This window comes from Lactuca sativa, chromosome 9, assembly GCF_002870075.4.
Source record: "Lactuca sativa cultivar Salinas chromosome 9, Lsat_Salinas_v11, whole genome shotgun sequence".
Lineage (NCBI taxonomy): Eukaryota > Viridiplantae > Streptophyta > Magnoliopsida > Asterales > Asteraceae > Lactuca > Lactuca sativa.
In genome coordinates this window covers 51,927,487-51,947,725 of record NC_056631.2, presented here as the reverse complement: position 1 = coordinate 51,947,725, position 20,239 = coordinate 51,927,487, and the positions used below count along the sequence as shown (strand labels likewise).

Genomic DNA, 20,239 nt, shown 5'->3' with positions numbered 1-20,239 from the left:
TTTTTAAACAATTTTTTTATATAATTTTACACATTTCAAAAATTTTTAGTTATTTTTATCAAAATATTATACCAAATAAAAGATACAAATCAATATTACCAGCTATCAGGCCACCAATTATAAGTTAGTTTTATCAAAGATTCTCTCTTAATGTTTAAGACAATTATTAAGTTGTGCGATTGTAGATTTTGCTAATTTAAGTTAGTTTGTACTTCATGCATTATAAGTTGTACATCGACAAATCGGTACTAAAACATGATTATTACCGAATACTCAAACCGAACCGATACTGTATGTCTCTAACCTTTCGGTATTCGGTTTTGTTGTTTTTGATCATATTCGGTTCGGTTCGGTTCGGTTCGATTTCAGTTCCAAAATAATCCCTAAATAAAACTACATCAGTCGCTCTTCTTCCTCATCAATTTTCCATATATAAGGCGCTTATTCATCTGATAAATTTTTGCTCTGTCTGCTCTGTCCCGGTGAAAATGGCCCTAAATATACGTACAGTCTTTCTGTACGTATTGGCTTCCATCGTCTTCCTCGCTTCCGTCTATCATATCCTCATACCAACCGCCTCCATCTCCTCCGATCGCCGCCATTCCCCATCTTTCAACCCCCAACTCTACATTCCAAACCCTCGCCTCAGACCTTACGTCGACAATAACCTAATCATTCACGAGCATGACGCGGTTACCCCCGCCGCCACCAACGATACTCGAACAGCTCCAGAAGAAAGCACAAACTCGGTTGGATTCATTGCGGATGATACGATTCAGTTTAAACCACAAATTCCTCAGAGTCGGAACATCTCGATTGAAATTGAAGGTACTGTTCTATCTAACACCACCATCGTTACCAATGTTGATTCTGTTTTGGAAGAAACTGGGAGCAAGAATAATTCGCTTCGTGTGTATCTGAACTCTGAGTCATCGATTATGAATGTTTCGATTTTGTTTCCTTCCTGGGAGGTGCTCGTGATTGTATCGTCGGAATTCGGAGATGATACAGATTATACATCCTATTTTTGTTTATTTGACACAAATGAGATATCTCCGGCTAGATTTTCGGGAACGTTGACGTCTCCGGATCGGAAAACTTTCACTTGCCAGCTCCCGATGCGAATCCGTCGAAGACTACCGTTCCGTCACCCAAGGCTGATAAAAACTTCAGATCAGGCTAAAATGACGTCCAATCCTTTGCAATCGCCGTCATCGGAGCTCCTCCGATGGAACTTCATCGTCTACAACATCATCGAAACGGAGAACGACATCGTTTTATTCGCGAAAGGCATCAACAATCGCCAAGGAATCAACAGAAGCCCAACGGAATTCAAATGCCTTTTCGGTGATAATACTGTAAACGGCGTTACAACTCCCGTTACTAGTTCAATGCAAGAAGTCTTCAGATGTCAACGCCCTGGTTTAACGGCGTTTAGTCAGAATCCAGTCATTGCCTCTCTCGTAATCCTACAAACTAACCAGGTCGTCCCATCTATAGCATTCTACGCACCAGTGCGCAAGATAGCAATACCCAGCCCCAAAAAGTCGCTATTGTGCGCATGTACCATGGTCTACAATGTAGCCAAGTTCTTAAAAGAATGGGTGATGTACCATTCCAAAATCGGGGTTGACAAATTCATTTTATATGACAACGGTAGTGATGATGATTTGGGCAAAATCGTAAATTTGTTAAAATCAAAAGGGTACAATATCGAGACTCGTTTTTGGCTATGGCCAAAAACTCAAGAAGCAGGATTTTCACACGCAGTATTGCTTGAGAAAAACTCGTGTCATTGGATGATGTACATTGATGTAGACGAATTCATCTACTCTCCTTTATGGGCTTCATCACCACCTTCAAAATTACTGTTACCCTCACTGCTACCATCACATCCATACGGACAGATCATGATCCGTTGTTTAGAATTCGGTCCCTCGAATCTAAAGAAACACCCGTCAATGGGTGTAACACAAGGTTACACTTGTCGAAAAGAAATGGAAAATAGACACAAATCAATTGTGTTGCTTGATGCGATTGATGAATCTTTATTAAACGCGATTCATCATTTTAAGCTAAAAGAAAGGTACAAGAGTACGAAAGTACATCTTGACACTGTTGTTGTGAACCATTATAAATTTCAGGCGTGGCCTGAGTTTAAGGCAAAGTTTAGAAGAAGGGTGTCTGCATATGTGGTGGATTGGACGCGATCGGTGAATTTACAGTCGAATGATCGGACGCCTGGACTTGGGTACCGTGCAGTTGAGCCGGAAGGATGGGCGGAGAGGTTTTGTGAAGTGTATGATCATAGGTTAAAAGATTTGACAAGAAGATGGTTTGGAAGACGAGATAATAGAATGATATTTCGTATGGAATGGCAAAAATGAAATAAAAGTGTAGAAAATATGAATAGGAGTTGTGACATAGTATAACAATATTATAACAAGCTAAGTAAATGGTAAAGGTTGTTGACTATTGTTGACTTTTTCACAATTTTGTTTGACTGTATGGGCTTCTTGCTGTAAAAAGTTATTTTAGTGATATTGAGAGATAAACGCACATATAATCATTTAATTATTGGTTATTTACATAAATGATTGTCGTGTAAGAAATAGAAGATAGTGTCGTGTAAGAAACATAAGATATTGTAGTATCATTATTTTGCACCAACGACCATCCATGTGTATTTTTCTTTCTTGATCAAGATGTAAATGATTTTTATTGTCATTATTTTTCGTCTCACAGTAAATTTTAAAACGACTTTTTGATGAATATGCCGAGTTAGTAACATTTTGGAAGTGTGGATGATTTTACAATCAATTTGCATCATTTATACAACCAAATAAAGAATGTTAATTTAAATATAGTTTTAACTGTAATAAATTCTCTAAATTTTTACATACTAGAGTTCCACATGTTTTTTAATTGCGTTTAAATTCTTTAGAATTTTACCTATTAGTAGGGGTGTTTATTTTGATGGATTGGTTTTATCCGATCCAATCAAGTGAATCCAAATTGATTTCGGTATTCAAAACATGGATCCAAATAGTTCAAACTAAATTTAAATCCAATCCGATCCAATCCAATTACAATTCGGTTGGTTCGGTTTTTATAACTTGGTTTTCAAAAACCGAAACATTTTAAAACGAAAAATAATTATAATATTACAAAACTTTACATAAGAAGCAAAAAACAAATTACTTAATTGTAATTTGAAATTTATAAACAACTAATAAGAAGGTATATTATAGTTAAATATTTTATAGATAGAGAACTTTTGAGTGAAAATGCATATTAACGTTTTTTTTATCGGGTGAAACGTCCCTATTTGAAAAAATAAATTACAAAATTAATAAATAACTATAAATATATATAATAAATTGATAAATAATAAATGTTTATTCGTTTTTTTTTTTGGACTATTCGGTTCTTATTTTATAAACCAAAACCAATCTGAAATCCAAAATAATAATTCGGTTTTGTTGAAAACCAATCCAAAAATCCGAATATCCGAACCAAATAGTCAAATCCAAATTGTCCAATTGAATAATTCGGTTTTTATCTTAATAGTGAACAGTCCTACCTATTAGAATCAACATATTTTTGTAACTAATATTACAATTTAAATTAAGTTAATTTTACGGGCAACATATATTCGGAAATTTTTATAACTTTATAGTTTAAGAATTTTACCTATTAGAACTCAAACATGTATCATCAGTAAACTTTATATAGATTTGGGATGCTAATGTAATGTATAAAGATGTTTTTAGAGAAATTCTTATGTACTTTGTTAAGACTTACATGAAAGGAGTGCTTGAAAATATCTAAATATGGTTGTTAATTGAAAGTTTACATGTGAAAAATGAATATTTAAGAAAATATGTGAAACATGAAATCTTCACAAAATGATAAGTATCTTATTTTGAGACTATGTAAATCTATCCTAAATGCATAATAATTGTAACATAAAAGTTTCGATTAGCAGATGAAACAATAAGAAAGGCAACTCAAAAAGAAACAAGTTATTTGGAGCTAAAAATAACGAAGTTATGCCATTTTGAAAAGGGTTATTGCTATAAAAGCCCTTAATTTTAAAGAAAATAGTTGGTTATCTCCCAAGTCCAAATTTATATTCATTAATGTCTAACATTTAGGTAAATTTTGCCACTTAGGGCTTTTTATCAGGTTAAGACCAGGTAGTCGGTCTCCTACTCACTTGGTCACCTTCTTAAAAAAAACTTGGTGGCTGCTCGCCACCACCAACGTCAGGTGTCATCACCACCACCACCTTCAGGCTTGTCTCCGGCAACATCCCCACACATCTTTGATGGTGTCTTCAACATCCTCTACGAATTCACCATTACAGTCACCCAAAAACTGTAGCTTTATTTTCTTGTGTAGCCCTAGTTGCCTGCATTCACGACCTCCAATGGTCATCATCTCCAACACCATCTCTTCCTTCACCACCATCCCCTTTGGCGAAACCCTAGCATCCTCCATCAGATGAACCCCTATCCGGCTCCAAAAGACAAAACCATAGACGCCTCCATCGGAAGAACTCTAACTCGTTGTTGGGCGTGTCAAACCCAACAAATAAAGGGTACAAATGACTCCTTAAACACTACTACTATGCACTAATAATGTAGTACAAGGTAAGTAGGGTCGATCCACAGAGACACGGGATAAGTGTTTATACCTTTTTGCGTAAGGTACAAAAATGGTCACAGAATGGGGGGAATTTATAAGCAATGATTTAAACTATAGAATAAAGCAATAAGTAATTGATTGATTTAATGAAGTAGATTCAAGATTTGTAAGGACTCCAACTCCATGCAAGACAAATTAGCAATGTGATTCCAAGGATGAAATGATATTTGTTCAATTCTATCTAAATTGGTACATGGAAATGCTAACAAGATCTAGCACCTCCCATTCACCACATTCGATTGAAACAAAATCAAATTCATTAGATAGAAAATTGAAAGAAAACATCAAGTCATATGATTGAAATCACAACTAGAAGTCAAGACATAAAGTTGGAGAATCTAGGGTTCTAGCCACTCATGACTAGAACAAGATCACAAATCTAGAAAATGAAATTAAAGTTCTTACAAAATGAAATCAAATGTTCCCAAGTGTTAATCAACTTCAAAATCCTTAAGAAATTCTCCTTCTCCACTCCAAAAGTCAACCCCCCTAAGTAAAAAGTCGGTTCCCCCCTTTAAGAATGGTGAAAAACTGCTTTAAAACCCACGTTTATGTTTACACGGCCCGCATAAACGCAAGGCTTGCATTTACACGGCCGTGTAAATCTCTGTAAAGCCAAAATCTTCATTTCTTTGATATCTTGCTCCTCGGTGCTCCGCAAGTCCTGAAATTTTGTCCGCAACTTTTATTTACCTCCTCCAACAATATCCTACCTTCAAAAGTCCCTGAAATATCACAAAAGTATTTGAATGAAATTGCCTCATGAAAAATCCCGAAAAACATGCAAAATGCATGAGTTTAAGCCTATATGCAATGTACTTTTATGAAATAAAGCTACAAAATGGGTACATGAAATGCACCTAACAAAACTCCCCAAGCTTAAACCTTTCTTGTCCTCAAGAAAGAACAAGAAAATTTAAACCGGAGAAAATAAAATAAAAGAAAAGAAAAGAAAATCAAAGTTAAACTTTTTTTTGAAACTTGATGCAAGAAATCAAAACAAACATGAAAAAAATATATCCAACCCAATTAACCCTGTTTTGTACCATAGTTGAGAATATACCTGTCGTGCCTTGAGTCAACTTGGCTTTAGTCTCAAAATATTATATAACAATAGAAATAAGACCTTAGCCACTCCCTAATACAACTCAACAGAATCAAAGATCACCACACTTGTTCCCTCTCAATATTAGCAAGTCAATTAATAGAACAAATTATGGTCTTACTCTCTTGAAATTGTATGTGACAAAACATGCTCAATCATCTTTGTTTCACAAATTATAACAATGATCGACCCCAGCTATTTGTTGATCAACAACAATCTTTTTTTGAAAAATCTTTTCTAAAAATTCTCTAATATTTACCCAAATTGGTTACAAGATTCAAACCACTTACTCCAGTCAAAGTAATTAACATTCAGTCCCAATGTCATAAGTTCAAATCCAAGTCCAAGGGAATCTTTTGGCAGCCAAATATTTTTCATAAACATAATATTCAATTAAACTATAAACACAACTATATACAAACTTCCTAATTACATTTTTTTTACAAATAAAGCTCATGGCTTTCTTTGAAATCCGTGTAACGGGCTTCCAACCAACACATCCAGATCAAATGACCTTAGTGTGCTAGATTTAAAAGGATCCATCGGGTTTACTTGCCCGAACCTCAAAGGCCACAGATTAGCTTTATTTTGTTATTAAGTTCATGACTTTTTATGGAACCCGTGTAGCGAATTTTCAACTCAATCAGTCCTAAACAATTTAGCTTTAGGTGATTAGGTGTAAAACACCCCTCGGAGTTTACTTGTTCAAGTCCCAAAGGTCACAGATTAACTTAATAATAATTTTTTTTAATTTATTATTATTATTATTATTTATTTTTTCATATAAATAAGATAACATATAACACTCTTATTAATTTATTTGCTAGGCCTATTTCTTTATATTTCCGTCCTTGACTTTTCTATTGTGGGACATCTCACGGTCTATTACCGTGAGGGACTTCTAGACATTTTTCGGGGGACTAAAGGTCAACATGCAAAGACCCGTAGGTATAGTTAGAAGCTATGTCCCCAAGCACGGTATATAAAAGGGAATGAGTAGAAGTGACTTTTTAGAGCGTCGGAAGGCTCGGAACATTTAGATTTTGTATTCTTTTTATGAAATTTTGAATTTGGCATTTTAAGTTCAATTGAGCATTACTACTCATAAGACCGGTCATATGTCCCAAAGAATTAACTCATACCTGTTGTTATGCTCCAATGTTGACAATCTTCTCACTTTCTGTTTTGCACAAGTAGCTTCGGGAGGTGTGTTCGTGTGTGATTAACTTGCTTTTAGATTGTTTAATAAAAAGAGCAAGCTAATTTCAAGGCACATGACTCATTTACCAGCTCAACTGTTTTGAAAAGATTCGGTTGCTTGGGATTGGATCGTTTTTTTTAATTATGCAATGAATGCAATGCAAAATTATAAATGCAAAGAAAATAATAAAAATTAGAATAGAAAGAAAATCTTTTTGGTTTTTGAAAATTTTCCATGTAGAAAAAGAAAATGAAATGAACATTAATGCAATATGTACAAAACTACATGCAATATGTACAAAACTACATGCAACGGGATTTATGCATGGATGGATGCCCCTCCCCAAGCTTAAAATATAGCATCGTCCTCGATGCTTAGAGAGAGGCATGGCTGGCCTATTGAGAGTCGGATGGTGGAGGATGGTAGATGGGTTGAGAATGGGTCCAAAACAGTCACAGATGCATACCAATTGAATTTTTAAGCAAAATATGAACGACTAAAGATATGGAAAAAATTTACCAAATCGTTCTTGGAGCCTTGCAATTATGGTGAGAACCTCCTCTTCATCCTCCCCAAGCTATCCGTGAAGTATTTTTGGCACCGGAGATTCATTTTATAGGCATAAAAAATAAGTTTAAAACCATTTGGGACATTAAAAAAAATTGAAATTTACCAAAGACTAAAAAGTTTTAAAAGAAAGGAAACAAATAACCCCAGGTTGCCTCCCGGTTAGCTGCCCTTGTTTTAAGTCGTTGGCTCGACTTGGCCCCTGAATGTGCTTTGTTCTAAGTAGGTGGGCCTTTACAACACATTAACCCTCTCGCCACTTCCTTCAATTGAAAACTTATCTTCTACCTGACATTTTTTTAAAGCACCTGCTCACAAAATGCTTGGCATAAACAATTAGTAACACCGTGTCCCCGGCAACGGCGCCAATTTGTTGGGCGTGTCAAACCCAAAAAATAAAGGGTACAAATGACTCCTTAAACACTACTATGCACTAATAATGTAGTACAAGGTAAGTAGGGTCGATCCACAGAGACACGAGACAAGTGTTTATACCTTTTTGCGTAAGGTACAAAAATGGTCACAGAATGGGGGGAAATTATAAGCAATGATTTAAACTATAGAATAAAGCAATAAGTAATTGATTGATTTAATGAAGTAGATTCAAGATTTGTAAGGACTCCAACTCCATGCAAGACAATTTAGCAATGTGATGTCAAGGATGAAATGATATTTGTTCAATTCTATCTAAATTGGTACATGGAAATGCTAACAAGATCTAGCACCTCCCATTCACCACCTTGATTACCAAAATAAGCTCTTTGATTAATCCTAACCTTACCAATCTAATCTAAACAAGCTCTTAGAATTAGGTTGAAAGATTGCATTAAACTTTATGTGAATGTTCCCAACAACACTCAATACTCCTCATAAGCTCGGGAGCATAAGAATGTGTGAATAAGATTGACACTAAATTCATTCAATAGAAATCAGTTTAGTGTTTGTTACCTAGTCCAATTTACAAAACAATTACGGATTTTGCAATTAGATAACTTGAATGCTCTAACCCTAATTCAAATGGCCAATAAGAATCACAATTAGAATCAAACATTCGATTGAAACAAAATCAAATTCATTAGATAGAAAATTGAAAGAAAACATCAAGTCATATGATTGAAATCACAACTAGAATCAAGACATAAAGTTGGAGAATCTAGGGTTCTAGCCACTCATGACTAGAACAAGATCACAAATCTAGAAAATGAAATTAAAGTTCTTACAAAATGAAATAAAATGTTCCCAAGTGTTAATCAACTTCAAAATCCTCAAGAAATTCGCCTTCTCCACTCCAAAAGTCAACCCCCCTAAGTAAAAAGTCGGTTCCCCCCCCCCCCCCCCTTTAAGAATGGTGAAAAACTGCTTTAAAACCCACGTTTACGTTTACACGGCCCACGTAAATTAACATTATCATTTACACGGCCCGCGTAAACACAAAAATATAATGCACAGAAATCTATGTTTACACGCCCCGTGTAAACGCAAGGCTTGCATTTACACGGCCGTGTAAATCTCTGTAAAACCAAAATCTTCATTTCTTTGATATCTTGCTCCTCGGTGCTCCGCAAGTCCTGAAATTTTGTCCGCAACTTTTATTTACCTCCTCCAACAATATCCTACCTCCAAAAGTCCCTGAAATATCAAAAAAGTATTTGAATGAAATTGCCTCATGAAAAATCCCGAAAAGCCTATATGCAATGTACTTTTATGAAATAAAGCTACAAAATGGGTACATGAAATGCACCTAACACTCGTGTTCATCTTTGTGTGCATGAACAAGGCAGGGAGAAGACGATGGTACCTGAAATGTCGATTATTTAAGGTTTTTGGAGGTTGGTGAGCAGTGTTAGTAATGGAGGTTAATGGTGGTGTTAAGGTGTTTGTATGGTGGCTTATGGTATTGGATTATTGATTTCAGGCATGTATATAATCAATAAACAGCAGTTGGAGAAAATGATGAACAATAGAAATGATTTAGGGTTTGCTTTGAATCGCGTTTTAGAGAGTAGAGAGGTGAATGAGATGGTGATGAACAATCAGTAGAAGAAAGAAGAAGAAGGAGGTATGGGGAAGAAAAAGAAGAAGAAGGTCGAAGAGAGGAGGTCTGTTAAGAAAGGAACGGTGGGTGGGGAATGTAACTGGCTGTAAGAGGTAAAAATTGGTTAAAGGGTAAAAGTGACCAATATTCCGGTTTGTTAGGGTATCAACACACCAAAAATGGACATGGGACAAAACCGAACATTTGGTGTAAAATCAGGGGCTTTATGTCAATAACCCTTTTGAAAATAAAATGCTACTAAAATCAAAATGTTAGTGTAATTGTGATTCATTTATGTTTCTTCAATTATTTCTAGCATATACTCCACAAATATGATATAATAATCTACATCCATTAGATTGTTATGGAATTTAGGGAGAGTTAATGAGCTTGATGTCTCTCTAATGGTGGATCCCAGTTGTGGTTTAAATAATGAAATTGACTCCTGTTATAAGTTTATTTTAATGTTTTAAAACTATCTTCAAGCTTGGAATTTATTAAACCACATTGAGATTGATCAACTGAATCATTACCGACCTTTAACTTTGACATAGGGTTTCTATGGTGATTTTGAATATCACTACAAGAAAAAGACCCTTTTACAACGCGCAAACAACGACACTCACTAATTTATGTTGCGCAAAAGAGAGTGACATTAAAAAAGTGTCGTCTCTTCAAAAAATTTAAGGATTTATGTCACGCATTATTGCGTGCCCTTAAATTAATGTCTAAACGGAAAAAAAACACGGAGGGCACCTATAATAAAGTGTGTGTCGTCTAAATATGTTGCTTTATAAACTTTAATGGAACGCGCGTTCCATCGAGGGGGAAATGAAATCCTAAAAAATTAAAAACCCCGCATCTTTTTCTTCTTTCCCTCTTGCCCAGATTATCGACGCTCCTTCCTTTCCCTCTTGTCTCTCTCGGTCGCTACCTAGGGTTTTTTATTGAAAGCTTGAATCGTTCGACTGAGGTAGCCAAAGGTCAAGCGAACCGGGAAAGGGTTTTCAGTGAAATCTACTGTTACTCTTTGAAATTGGATCCAATACTACCTTCGCCCCCATCCTTTTTATCTCTATCAGTTGCTACCTAGGGTTTTTCATGAAAGCTTGAATCGATCGACTAGGGTAACTAAAGGGTAAGCGAACCGGGAAAGGGAAGCAATAAATCAAACACTCACTCTGAAATCGATTCTACTGGACAAGGTTTCAATTTGGGGCTCTCTACATTATTATCGATTCTACTTTCATTCAAGCTTACATCGGTTTTTTTGGTATACAATAACCGAAGCTTACATTCTCATCGATTCCACTTTATCTCTCTGAACAAAAGAAAAGAGAAAATGAACTTGTTTTATACAAAGGTAGTGATGTCATTGTTCCATTTGAGCCTATAAAGAAAAGAAGTCAACGCCCTAAAGTTGACCTGGATCCAGAAACAAACAGGCTTTTTGGAGGTTACTAATGGGGAAGGAAGGCAGTGAGGGTGGTGGTGGTGATGGTGGTGGTGAGAATCTAGAAAAAGATAAAGAAAATGGTGGGAAAATGAAAGAGGAGTGTTTCGTGGACGTGCTGATTCATTCATTGCGCGTATGCATCTTGTTCAAGGTACATAAATATATATATATATATATATATATATATATATATATATATATATATATATATATATATATATATCATCTATAGCCAGATTAAAATAAAAAATATACATAAAAGACTTTATTTAAATTTTACCTTTTTCAGGAGATAGACGATTTTCAAGACGGAAAGGATCTGTTGTTGATCCGGTGATTGGTGTATTTCTCACACAGAATATTTCGAATCATCTTTCAAGGTTTGTGTTGTCTGATTTACCTTTAGAAATAAAACCTGCTAATAATAGCAACTTATAGGCTTTGTCTTTCTTATAATGTATGCACTTCTACCTTCATGGCTCTTGCAGCAAAATTCCCCCTTAAAACTAGCTTCCAAGATGGGGGATGTGAAAAACCCATAGAAGTAGCAGAGGAAAAAGACATCATAAAATGTCAAGAAAATATAAAGAACCAGCAACCGAAGATTCCTACAAATCATCCACAGTTCAAATTGTTGATGAAATTAGGTCAAGCTCAGGGTCAAACTCAGAAGCAGAAGATCTAACAGCTGCACATGGTGAAAATGGTGCCCAAAAACAAGAAGCAGAAGATCTGACAACTGTATGTGATGAAAATGGTGCCAAAAAACAAGAATTTGCCATTCTTAAAGAAATATAGATGAAAGTTGAAGAAAATTCAAAGGAGCAGAATGTTTCTCAAGAACCATCAAGTAGGGCAGGGGCAAATACGTTAACCTCAGGGTCAAACTCAGAAGCAGAAGATCTAACAACTGCACATGATGAAAATGGTACCCAAAAACAAGAAGCGGATAATCTAACAACTGCACATGATGAAAATGATGCCAAAAAACAAGAATCTTTCATTCTTGAAGGAATGCCAATCAAAGTTGAAGCAAACTCAAAGAAGCTGAATGTTTCTCAAGAACCACCAAACGGGGCAGGGGCAAATATGTCAAGCTCAGGGTCAAATTCAGAAGCAGGAGATCTAAAAACTGCACATGGTGAAAATGGTGCCCAAAAACAAGAATCTGCCATTCTTGAAGGAATGCCGATCAAAGTTAAAGCAAACTCAAAGGAGCAGAATGTCTCTCAACAATCAACAAGTGGGAAGGGGCAAATACGTCCAAGGGAAAAAAGCAGATAGTTGAGGATGAAAGAAATATAGCAATGAACTGGGACAGCTTGAGAAAGCAGGCAATGTCCAATGGCGAAAAGAAAGATCAAATTATATACGCAAGGGATTCCCTTGATTATGAAGCATTCAGACATGCACCTGTGAATGAAATTTCTGATGCTATTAAAGAACGTGGAATGAACAACCTGTTAGCTGAAAGGATGCAGAATTTTCTCAATCGCCTGGTGAGAGATCATCAAAAGATTGATCTAGAGATGCACCACCTGAAAAATCAAAGTAAGCACACAAGAATACAAGATCCAGTTATTTATATTGAGTCAATGCAATCAACTTATATAATATTTTGTATTGAAGGGAGTACTTACTGAGTTTTTGAGGATTGGGGATGAAAAGTGTGGAGTGTGTTCGCCTATTGACACTTCATCATCTTGCCTTCCCTGTAAGTTAATGTTCAAACTTCAAAAATGAAACTTTATAAAATTTGACATGTTAGTGAAGTCTTACTCTTACATATTCATGATAGCATGTTTGCCAGGTGGACACAAATGTTAGGAGGATAGCAGTGAGACTGGGGTGGGTTCCTCTGCAACCACTACCAGAGTCCCTACAACTGCATCTACTTGAGATGTATCCAGTGTTGGATTCCATTCAGAAATATCTTTGGCCCAAACTGTGCAAGTTGGATCAATTGACATTGTAAGTTTGTAACTATACAGACATCATAAAATATAAAAAGATAATCACTAATATGTGCTTCTTTGATAGATATGAGCTACACTACCAGATGATTACATTTGGAAAGGTTTTTGCACAAAAAGTAAACAAATTGTAATGCATGTCCAGTGAGAACTGAATGTAGACACTTTTTTAGTGCTTTTGCAAGGTACATGAATCTATCCACATATATATATATATATATATATATATATATATATATATATATATATATATATATTATTTTTTAATGGTTTAAATAATGAAGCATTCATCTATAATGGTGCAGTGCAAGGCTTGCCCTACCAGGTCCAGAGGAAAAAAAGATAGAGGCTTCAAATGCTCCTATTCCAACAGATCCAGCACCACATGTGGTTAATATGCCTATGTCACTGCCTGAAGCTGAGAATAAAAGTGAAGGTGGTTTTGAGAAGAAATGTGAACCGATTATTGAAGAACCAACAACACCTCAGCCAGAAGCCACAGAACTATTGTATATATAATTAATGTTGAATATATGATATATAGTATTTAGTATATGAAGTTACTTTATCATCTGAATATGAAACTGAAACTGGTTAGAGATGATTATTTGTTGGCATAGGAAGATGAAAATGTTAAATAGAATAGTGTTTTTTTAGATCATTGTTAATTTGTTGTAAGGTAAATACGACATCACATATTCAAAGGGGAAAAAAGCTAAGATCTTGAGTTGTGTTTAGTTCGCTATTCGGTGGATTTTTTGCATATGAGTTACTCTGACACTGACATAGTTCCAAGTTAATTTAGATTCTTTTTTTTTTAAATTAGCTGAAACAGATGCTGGTGACGTGAATATTGAGGAGGACATGGACATGGATACAAGTGGTCAAAGTCTTAATATTGTTCCTGTCTCTGAACAACAAAATGAGGTGAGGTTAAGGTTACTTTATTTATTTCTTATATAAAAAAATATTTGTAAAGAATCAGATTATTCCTAACAAACAAACACTGAGTTCTAACTTTTAATAAATAGGAGGAGGAGGGGGAGGAGGAGTATCGGAGGATAAATAAAAAAACGAATAAGAGAAAGAAGAATAAGATTGATCTAAAAAAGCGTCGACAGAGCCTTGCAGGTAGGTTAGGTCATAGGTGGTGTTTATTATTACTCTACTCACTTGCTCATCTTTATGTTAAAAAATTATGAATGAACGTGAAACACATATTTTTATTTATTTATTTAGGATTTATGATATAAAAAATAATGGGAGGGAATGGGAATGGGAATGGCAGGGGCTGGGTCTAGTTGGACGTCATCTGGAGTAAGACGAAGCATCAGAATTAAAAGGAGACCATTGGAATATTGGAAGGGAGAAAGACTCTTATACGCTCAAGTCCATAACAGTATGTACAGTTACACTTCAATTAAAAATAATTAATTTCCCTAATTAAAATGAGAATTTGAAGTTATTTATTTATGTGAAGTGAAAAAGGATTGAAATTATTGATAAAAGCAATATATAATTGTTGTGTTGGTGCAGGCCTGCCGACAGTTATCGGTGTGAAATATATATCTCCAACAAGTAAGGAGGAGGGCGGATTCAAGGTGGAATCTTTTGTCTCTGACAAGTACAAACACCTTGTTGAGTTGACCGCTCTCCATTAACTCATTGACTTTTTGCCATGCATGTAAGTTACTTACTTTTTGTGTTTGTGTGCAACAAAAGAAATGGTATGCACACATGCATGCATATGGTGTATCAGTCTTTGCTTTTAGAATAAACGCATCAAATATCAATCATCATGTATTTGCTTTGTTTTGCTTTTTACTACTTCTAAACTGCAATTCACACCTACAATATGCATGCTTTCTAATATACATCTCTATCTGCTGCTCAACTTAAGTAGCGACAAATTAAGGGCATCTATGTTTTTGTTATTATTCTTTAAGCCTCTAAGTATTGCTTTTAAAACACTACAGGTACACACACACTCACACACGCTGACCTATGTATTTATATACTTTTATTTTGTTTTAGGTTTTCATAATGTTTTTGGTTTAGGCGATTTTGGTTCATGGGTTTCAACTGGTTGATATATGGGTTCACCACTCAGCAGGCAACACCACAAATTCTAAAATATCAAAGCTTTTAGATATGTCAGCTACAGGCAAGACCAAGAGCCTATGATTTTTATCATTGACTTGTTAAATAAAAATAAATCATGGGAATGGGAATGGAGGTGTGCAGGTTCATTGTGGGAGTGGAAGAGTGTTATATTAAGGAATGTAGGGTTTTTCTCAGATGTATTTTTTTGGTAGTTTGTTACTGGTTGTGGCATTTTTTAAGGGGACAGCAGGACAGATGCATGAGTCACTATGTGTGACTTTGGCTTCTTTGCCAAAACCAACTAAATTTACTGCGATCTGATCTACCTCAACTTCAGGTACTCTTGCTGTTTTTGACTTTTTTTCATATAGTTTGGAACAAGAAATGTCTTATTTCGACCTCAATTATGATGCAGGAAGTTGGAGAAAAGGGTAATTTTGTCTTTTACAACTACCATTCCATGTTTGATTCTTCTAATAATTATATTAGCATATCAATTTTTTGACTTTTATTTGATCAGGTCACAAGAATTATCAGAGCAGGGGTTCATTAGTCTTAAATTAAGAATTATGAAAGGCAAGATGCAACTCTATTTAGTTGGAATTTGATGTTTATCATCTTTGTGTATATCTTTTTAGTTTCTATAGCATTACATTGTAGAAGGTGTTCCTTAATAGCAATGTAGGAGTATTAGGTTAGATAGTTAGGGAAAACCTCTTAATAACAATGTACAATTAGATCCCATTAATATCAATGTATTACAATTTTTTGACATGATGTTATTGGGTGAAATTTATTGTTTTTGTATATATTTGTTTAAATATTTTTGTATTATGTTTAAATGAGTATCGTAAAGACGTGTCATAAATGCATATCGAAAATGGTTACTGAAGTTTATGACATGCAAATGCGTGTCATCTTCATTTATGACAGGGGCTTCCTTGATATGCATTGTGTGTCAAAAACACGCGTGTCGTAAGGTTACGACACACAAATGTGTGTCGTCTTCCTTTATGACAGGTCCTTCCTTGATACGCATAGCGTGTCATAAATGCGCGTCGTAAATGCGCGTCGTCTCTCTTTATGGCTGAGCCTTCCTTAACGCGCATTTGCACGTCGTCTAAGTGTTTTACGACGTGCAATGAGCGTTGTAAAAGGCTGTTTTTCTAGTAGTGTATCAATCATGGAATAAACTTATCCTTAAGTAATCTAAATTGTAAGAAAACGTTTGAAAGGAATTGTCAGATTAAAGTAAGGTTGGAAGGTTGATCATATATTTTGAAAAAGTATTTATGAAGTGATTTGTAACATAAAGGATCATTGTAAATGGATTCACGATTTTGGCTAAGTAACTTTGGAAGCATTGATTCAATGTCTTAACGAGGTATTCAAGGTTTCGTTGAGATGATTGGAAGCTTTTCTAGTAAGAATAAAGTTCACTAAGTCATGGATGGTGTTTTCGGAAGTTTTGAGACTCTATGGATTAATTAAAGTTTTAATGCTTTCATATTAAGCACTTGAAACATTAAGTTATTAACCACTTAATTACTAAGTGAAATAAAGGTGATATTTGTAACATCCCAAAAATAGTGATAAATTTTTTTATTTTTTAAATCATAAAAACCATACATCAAGTGTCTAAAAACCATCATAATACATATGTATCAAAAACATCAGAGTAAAATGATCATTGAAGCGGAAATCATAAGGGGATGTTGTGTGAGCACGTCGGGTCCTTCCCTTTCGAACCGGACGTACGTGAAAATATTAAACCACAAAATCGTAAGCACAAAACTTAATGAGTTTGTAACATACTGATGTCAAGGTAAGTTCAATTTCAACCCTGTGTTTGAATAATATTGCATTTTGACCCTTAGGTTTGAAAAAGGTTGCTAGATTGGCCCATGGTGGCAATATAGTAATTTTGACCAGGATTCATACGCCGAGCATATGTTGTGTACGCTAGGCATACTAGGGCACGCCCTAATACACTGGGTGTGTACCTCGTACGTGGGGAATACGTGTAGGAAGTGAAAACCCTAATTTTTAGGGTTTGGTCCATATATAAACACCATTATAGCCTCATTTCTCGTTACTTCATCAACCTAACTCAATAAAAAAACGAACCCAAGCAAACCCTAAGTTAGAAGAGTGCATTTTGAGCCTATTGGAGTGTTTTAGAGGTGTTCTTGAAGAAGAAGAAGAAGAAGGTGGTGAGAAGTGTGTGGAGCTTGGAATCATCTTGGATCTGAGATTATCTTCTTGTTAGCAACCTCTAGGAGGTATAAAGTTCACAACTTGATCACTCTATCTTGTAGATCTAGACATTTCTTCGTTTAAGACACTTTTTGTCCCATATATGGTGATTCTAAAGCATGACATGTTCTTGATCCAATAAGTCGTCCTTTCAGACCTTTTGAGGGGTCTTGAGTCATAAAAATGTGGTCTTGTTGGTTAGTTTTTCTCTATGCATGCTATAGAAGGTATTAAGGCATTAAGGTGTTGAGATTTTGTGTATTAAGCACTTAATGGGCATGCAAAGTCATAAAGTTGGAAACTTTATGACTCTTAAGGGTATTTTGGCTTTGGATCTAACTTTGGACGTGAAGACTTGGAGTATTAAGATCTTAATGGGAAAAGGGTTGAATTGTCGTGTAAGTTGCACGTACGTGGTCAGTGTCCCGTAAGCTGGTCAAACACCGAGTATGCTCGCGCGTACAGAAGAATACGCCCAACGTACTCGGCTGGGTCGACTCGATCGGGTTGGATCGGCTGGGTTGACTCAGCTAAGTGTTGACTTGACTTCTGACCATTGATCAAGTTTGACCAAGGTCATTTTTGGAAAAATATTATTAATAGATAATGTTTTGATATTTAGGATTTGGGTTGAGCCGGTATTTGGGAGCATAGTATTGATCAACTATTTGTCAGATTGTGAGGTGAGTTTTTCTCACTGTACTTACGGGTCAAAGGCACCAAGGCCGGCCTATTATATTGATAAGTTGCTATACATTGATTAATGATATGTTTAGTATGGGGTAGATATGTATGATTATATGATAGTTTTTGATATGTGTAGATCGGTAGATCTGTAGGACTACCTGTGATTTCTATCCGCGTGATTATATGTCTGTTGAATATGTTTGTTATATGTTATCTGTCAACATATTGTGTTAGGTTAAGACTTTACTGTTATGTGTGTGAGTCAACAGACCGGGGGTATTCCATTCTGATGATTGAGTGGACCCGAGGGTATTCCAGTTCGATGACCGAGTGGGCTTTCTATATATTGGTATTCCAGTTCGACGACTGAGTGGACCTGTTGTATATTGGTATTCCAGTCTGATGACTGACTCAGCCAGGGGGTAATCCAGCCAGATGGTTATGGACCTATGGGTATGCTAGTCTGATGACTGATTGGACCCAGCATGCTTGTTCGTTTATGATATGTCTTTTGTGCAGTGGTACTTTGGGGAAAACTCACTAGGCGTTGGCTTATAGTTTTTGGTTATGGTTTCAAGTACTTCATAGGACCGTGGCAAGGTGAAGGTGTGACCGTATACATCCTGATTTTTATGTTGTTGATCTTGGGAGACTCTGATTTTAAATACTACCTCTGTCCCATATTTATTGTCCACTTTTGACTTTTGAAGTCATTATTATTCAACTTTGACCTTAAATATTTCTGTTTTTTATACATAATATTTGATGCAAAATATATGAATGGATTGTATTTTAAATGTATTTTCATTGTTATAAATTTCATTAAGTAATATATAACACAAATAAAAATATTTAAGGTCAAAGTTGATGAATTAAGACTTCAAAAGTCAAAAGTGGACAGTAATTATGGGACGGAGGGAGTAATATTTTGGAAACAATGGTTTTTTAAACACTTTTTCTAGTAATTGGGTTGTTTTGAAAAGTTTAAATTGGTTGTGATTTTTGAGATGTTACAGAGTTCTCCAAAATACCACATAACCATACATAATCTCGAGCCCAGCCCAATATACAATCGGGCGTCCCCCAACATACATAACAAACCCCTCCCAACATACATAACGGGCCCCGCCCAACATACATAACGGTCCCCGCCCATCATACATAATGGGCCCAACCCAACATACAAATACAAGAGTCACATAGACAACTAGCATCTTCCATAACACAATCCAATGGGCCGGTAGTGGTACCTTCTACCCACAAGTATAGTGAGGAGACTCACCTCGCTACTGAGGTCAAAAGTCAATAGCTCGCAAAATCAAGAAATAGTAGTTAAACGCCACCTAGATCAGCACACAAAATAAATTCTTAGGCTATCTTTCTAAACTAGAAATTTGACTAAAAATCAACGAGTCAAAAGTCAACCCTCAAAGCCAACGATCAAAGCTAAGGTCAAATTTTCCAACAGTGACCCTCCCCCATCATGGCCTCCTTTGTCCACGACGTGGGCATAAAATGCCAAAACAGTTGATGATTCCCCATTCGTCGCGTCGTGGCAGCCTGAGGCCATGTCGTGGGCACTGGGTTCTTAAATACTTAATTGGTTAAGTCGTTTCCTTCGATCTCAAGAGCTCAAAATCTCAGATCTAGTCTTTCCTATGGTCTAGATGGATAAAGTTTCCAACTTTATCCCTTAAGACCTTCCAATAGATCAATATCTCAAACCCTAGGTCCAATAAACGCAAAACATGACATGAACTTAACCATTAAGAACTTAATCTCTAAAGATCTTAGTCCATCAACTCCATAGGAGTTTCTGTTGGGTTATAAGAATTCTAACACTCCTAAGTGTACATGCAACCCTAAATACCTTGGATCTATGTTTTCTCTATTATACATGCAAATATGAATATTCTAGGTATTACCCTATCTAGCATACAATCTTTTGATATTTGGGGTAATATAACAAGTTAGAATACATACCTCTTGATGTATCTTGACTCCATAAAGCTCGAGAGCCTAGTGCCCCAAGTTTGGCACCTCAAATGGTTCACACAACATCAAATGCACATGGAATAACTTAGAGAGAAATGATACACTTCATGAAATCGGCTAGCCCTCACCATTCCTTCATAGTCTCTCATGG

The 20,239-nt window shown here is 35.7% G+C and overlaps 1 protein-coding gene across 1 annotated transcript; it reads left to right on the top strand.

Annotated features, from left to right (window-relative positions):
* The first annotated feature begins 469 nt into the window (after positions 1-469).
* Positions 470-2,493, top strand: LOC111921232 (glycosyltransferase family 92 protein Os08g0121900). Its single transcript, XM_023916807.3, has one exon. It carries the CDS (start codon positions 489-491, stop codon positions 2,385-2,387), a length of 1,899 nt encoding a protein of 632 aa, XP_023772575.1. The 5' UTR covers positions 470-488; the 3' UTR covers positions 2,388-2,493.
* The last annotated feature ends 17,746 nt before the right edge of the window (positions 2,494-20,239 follow it).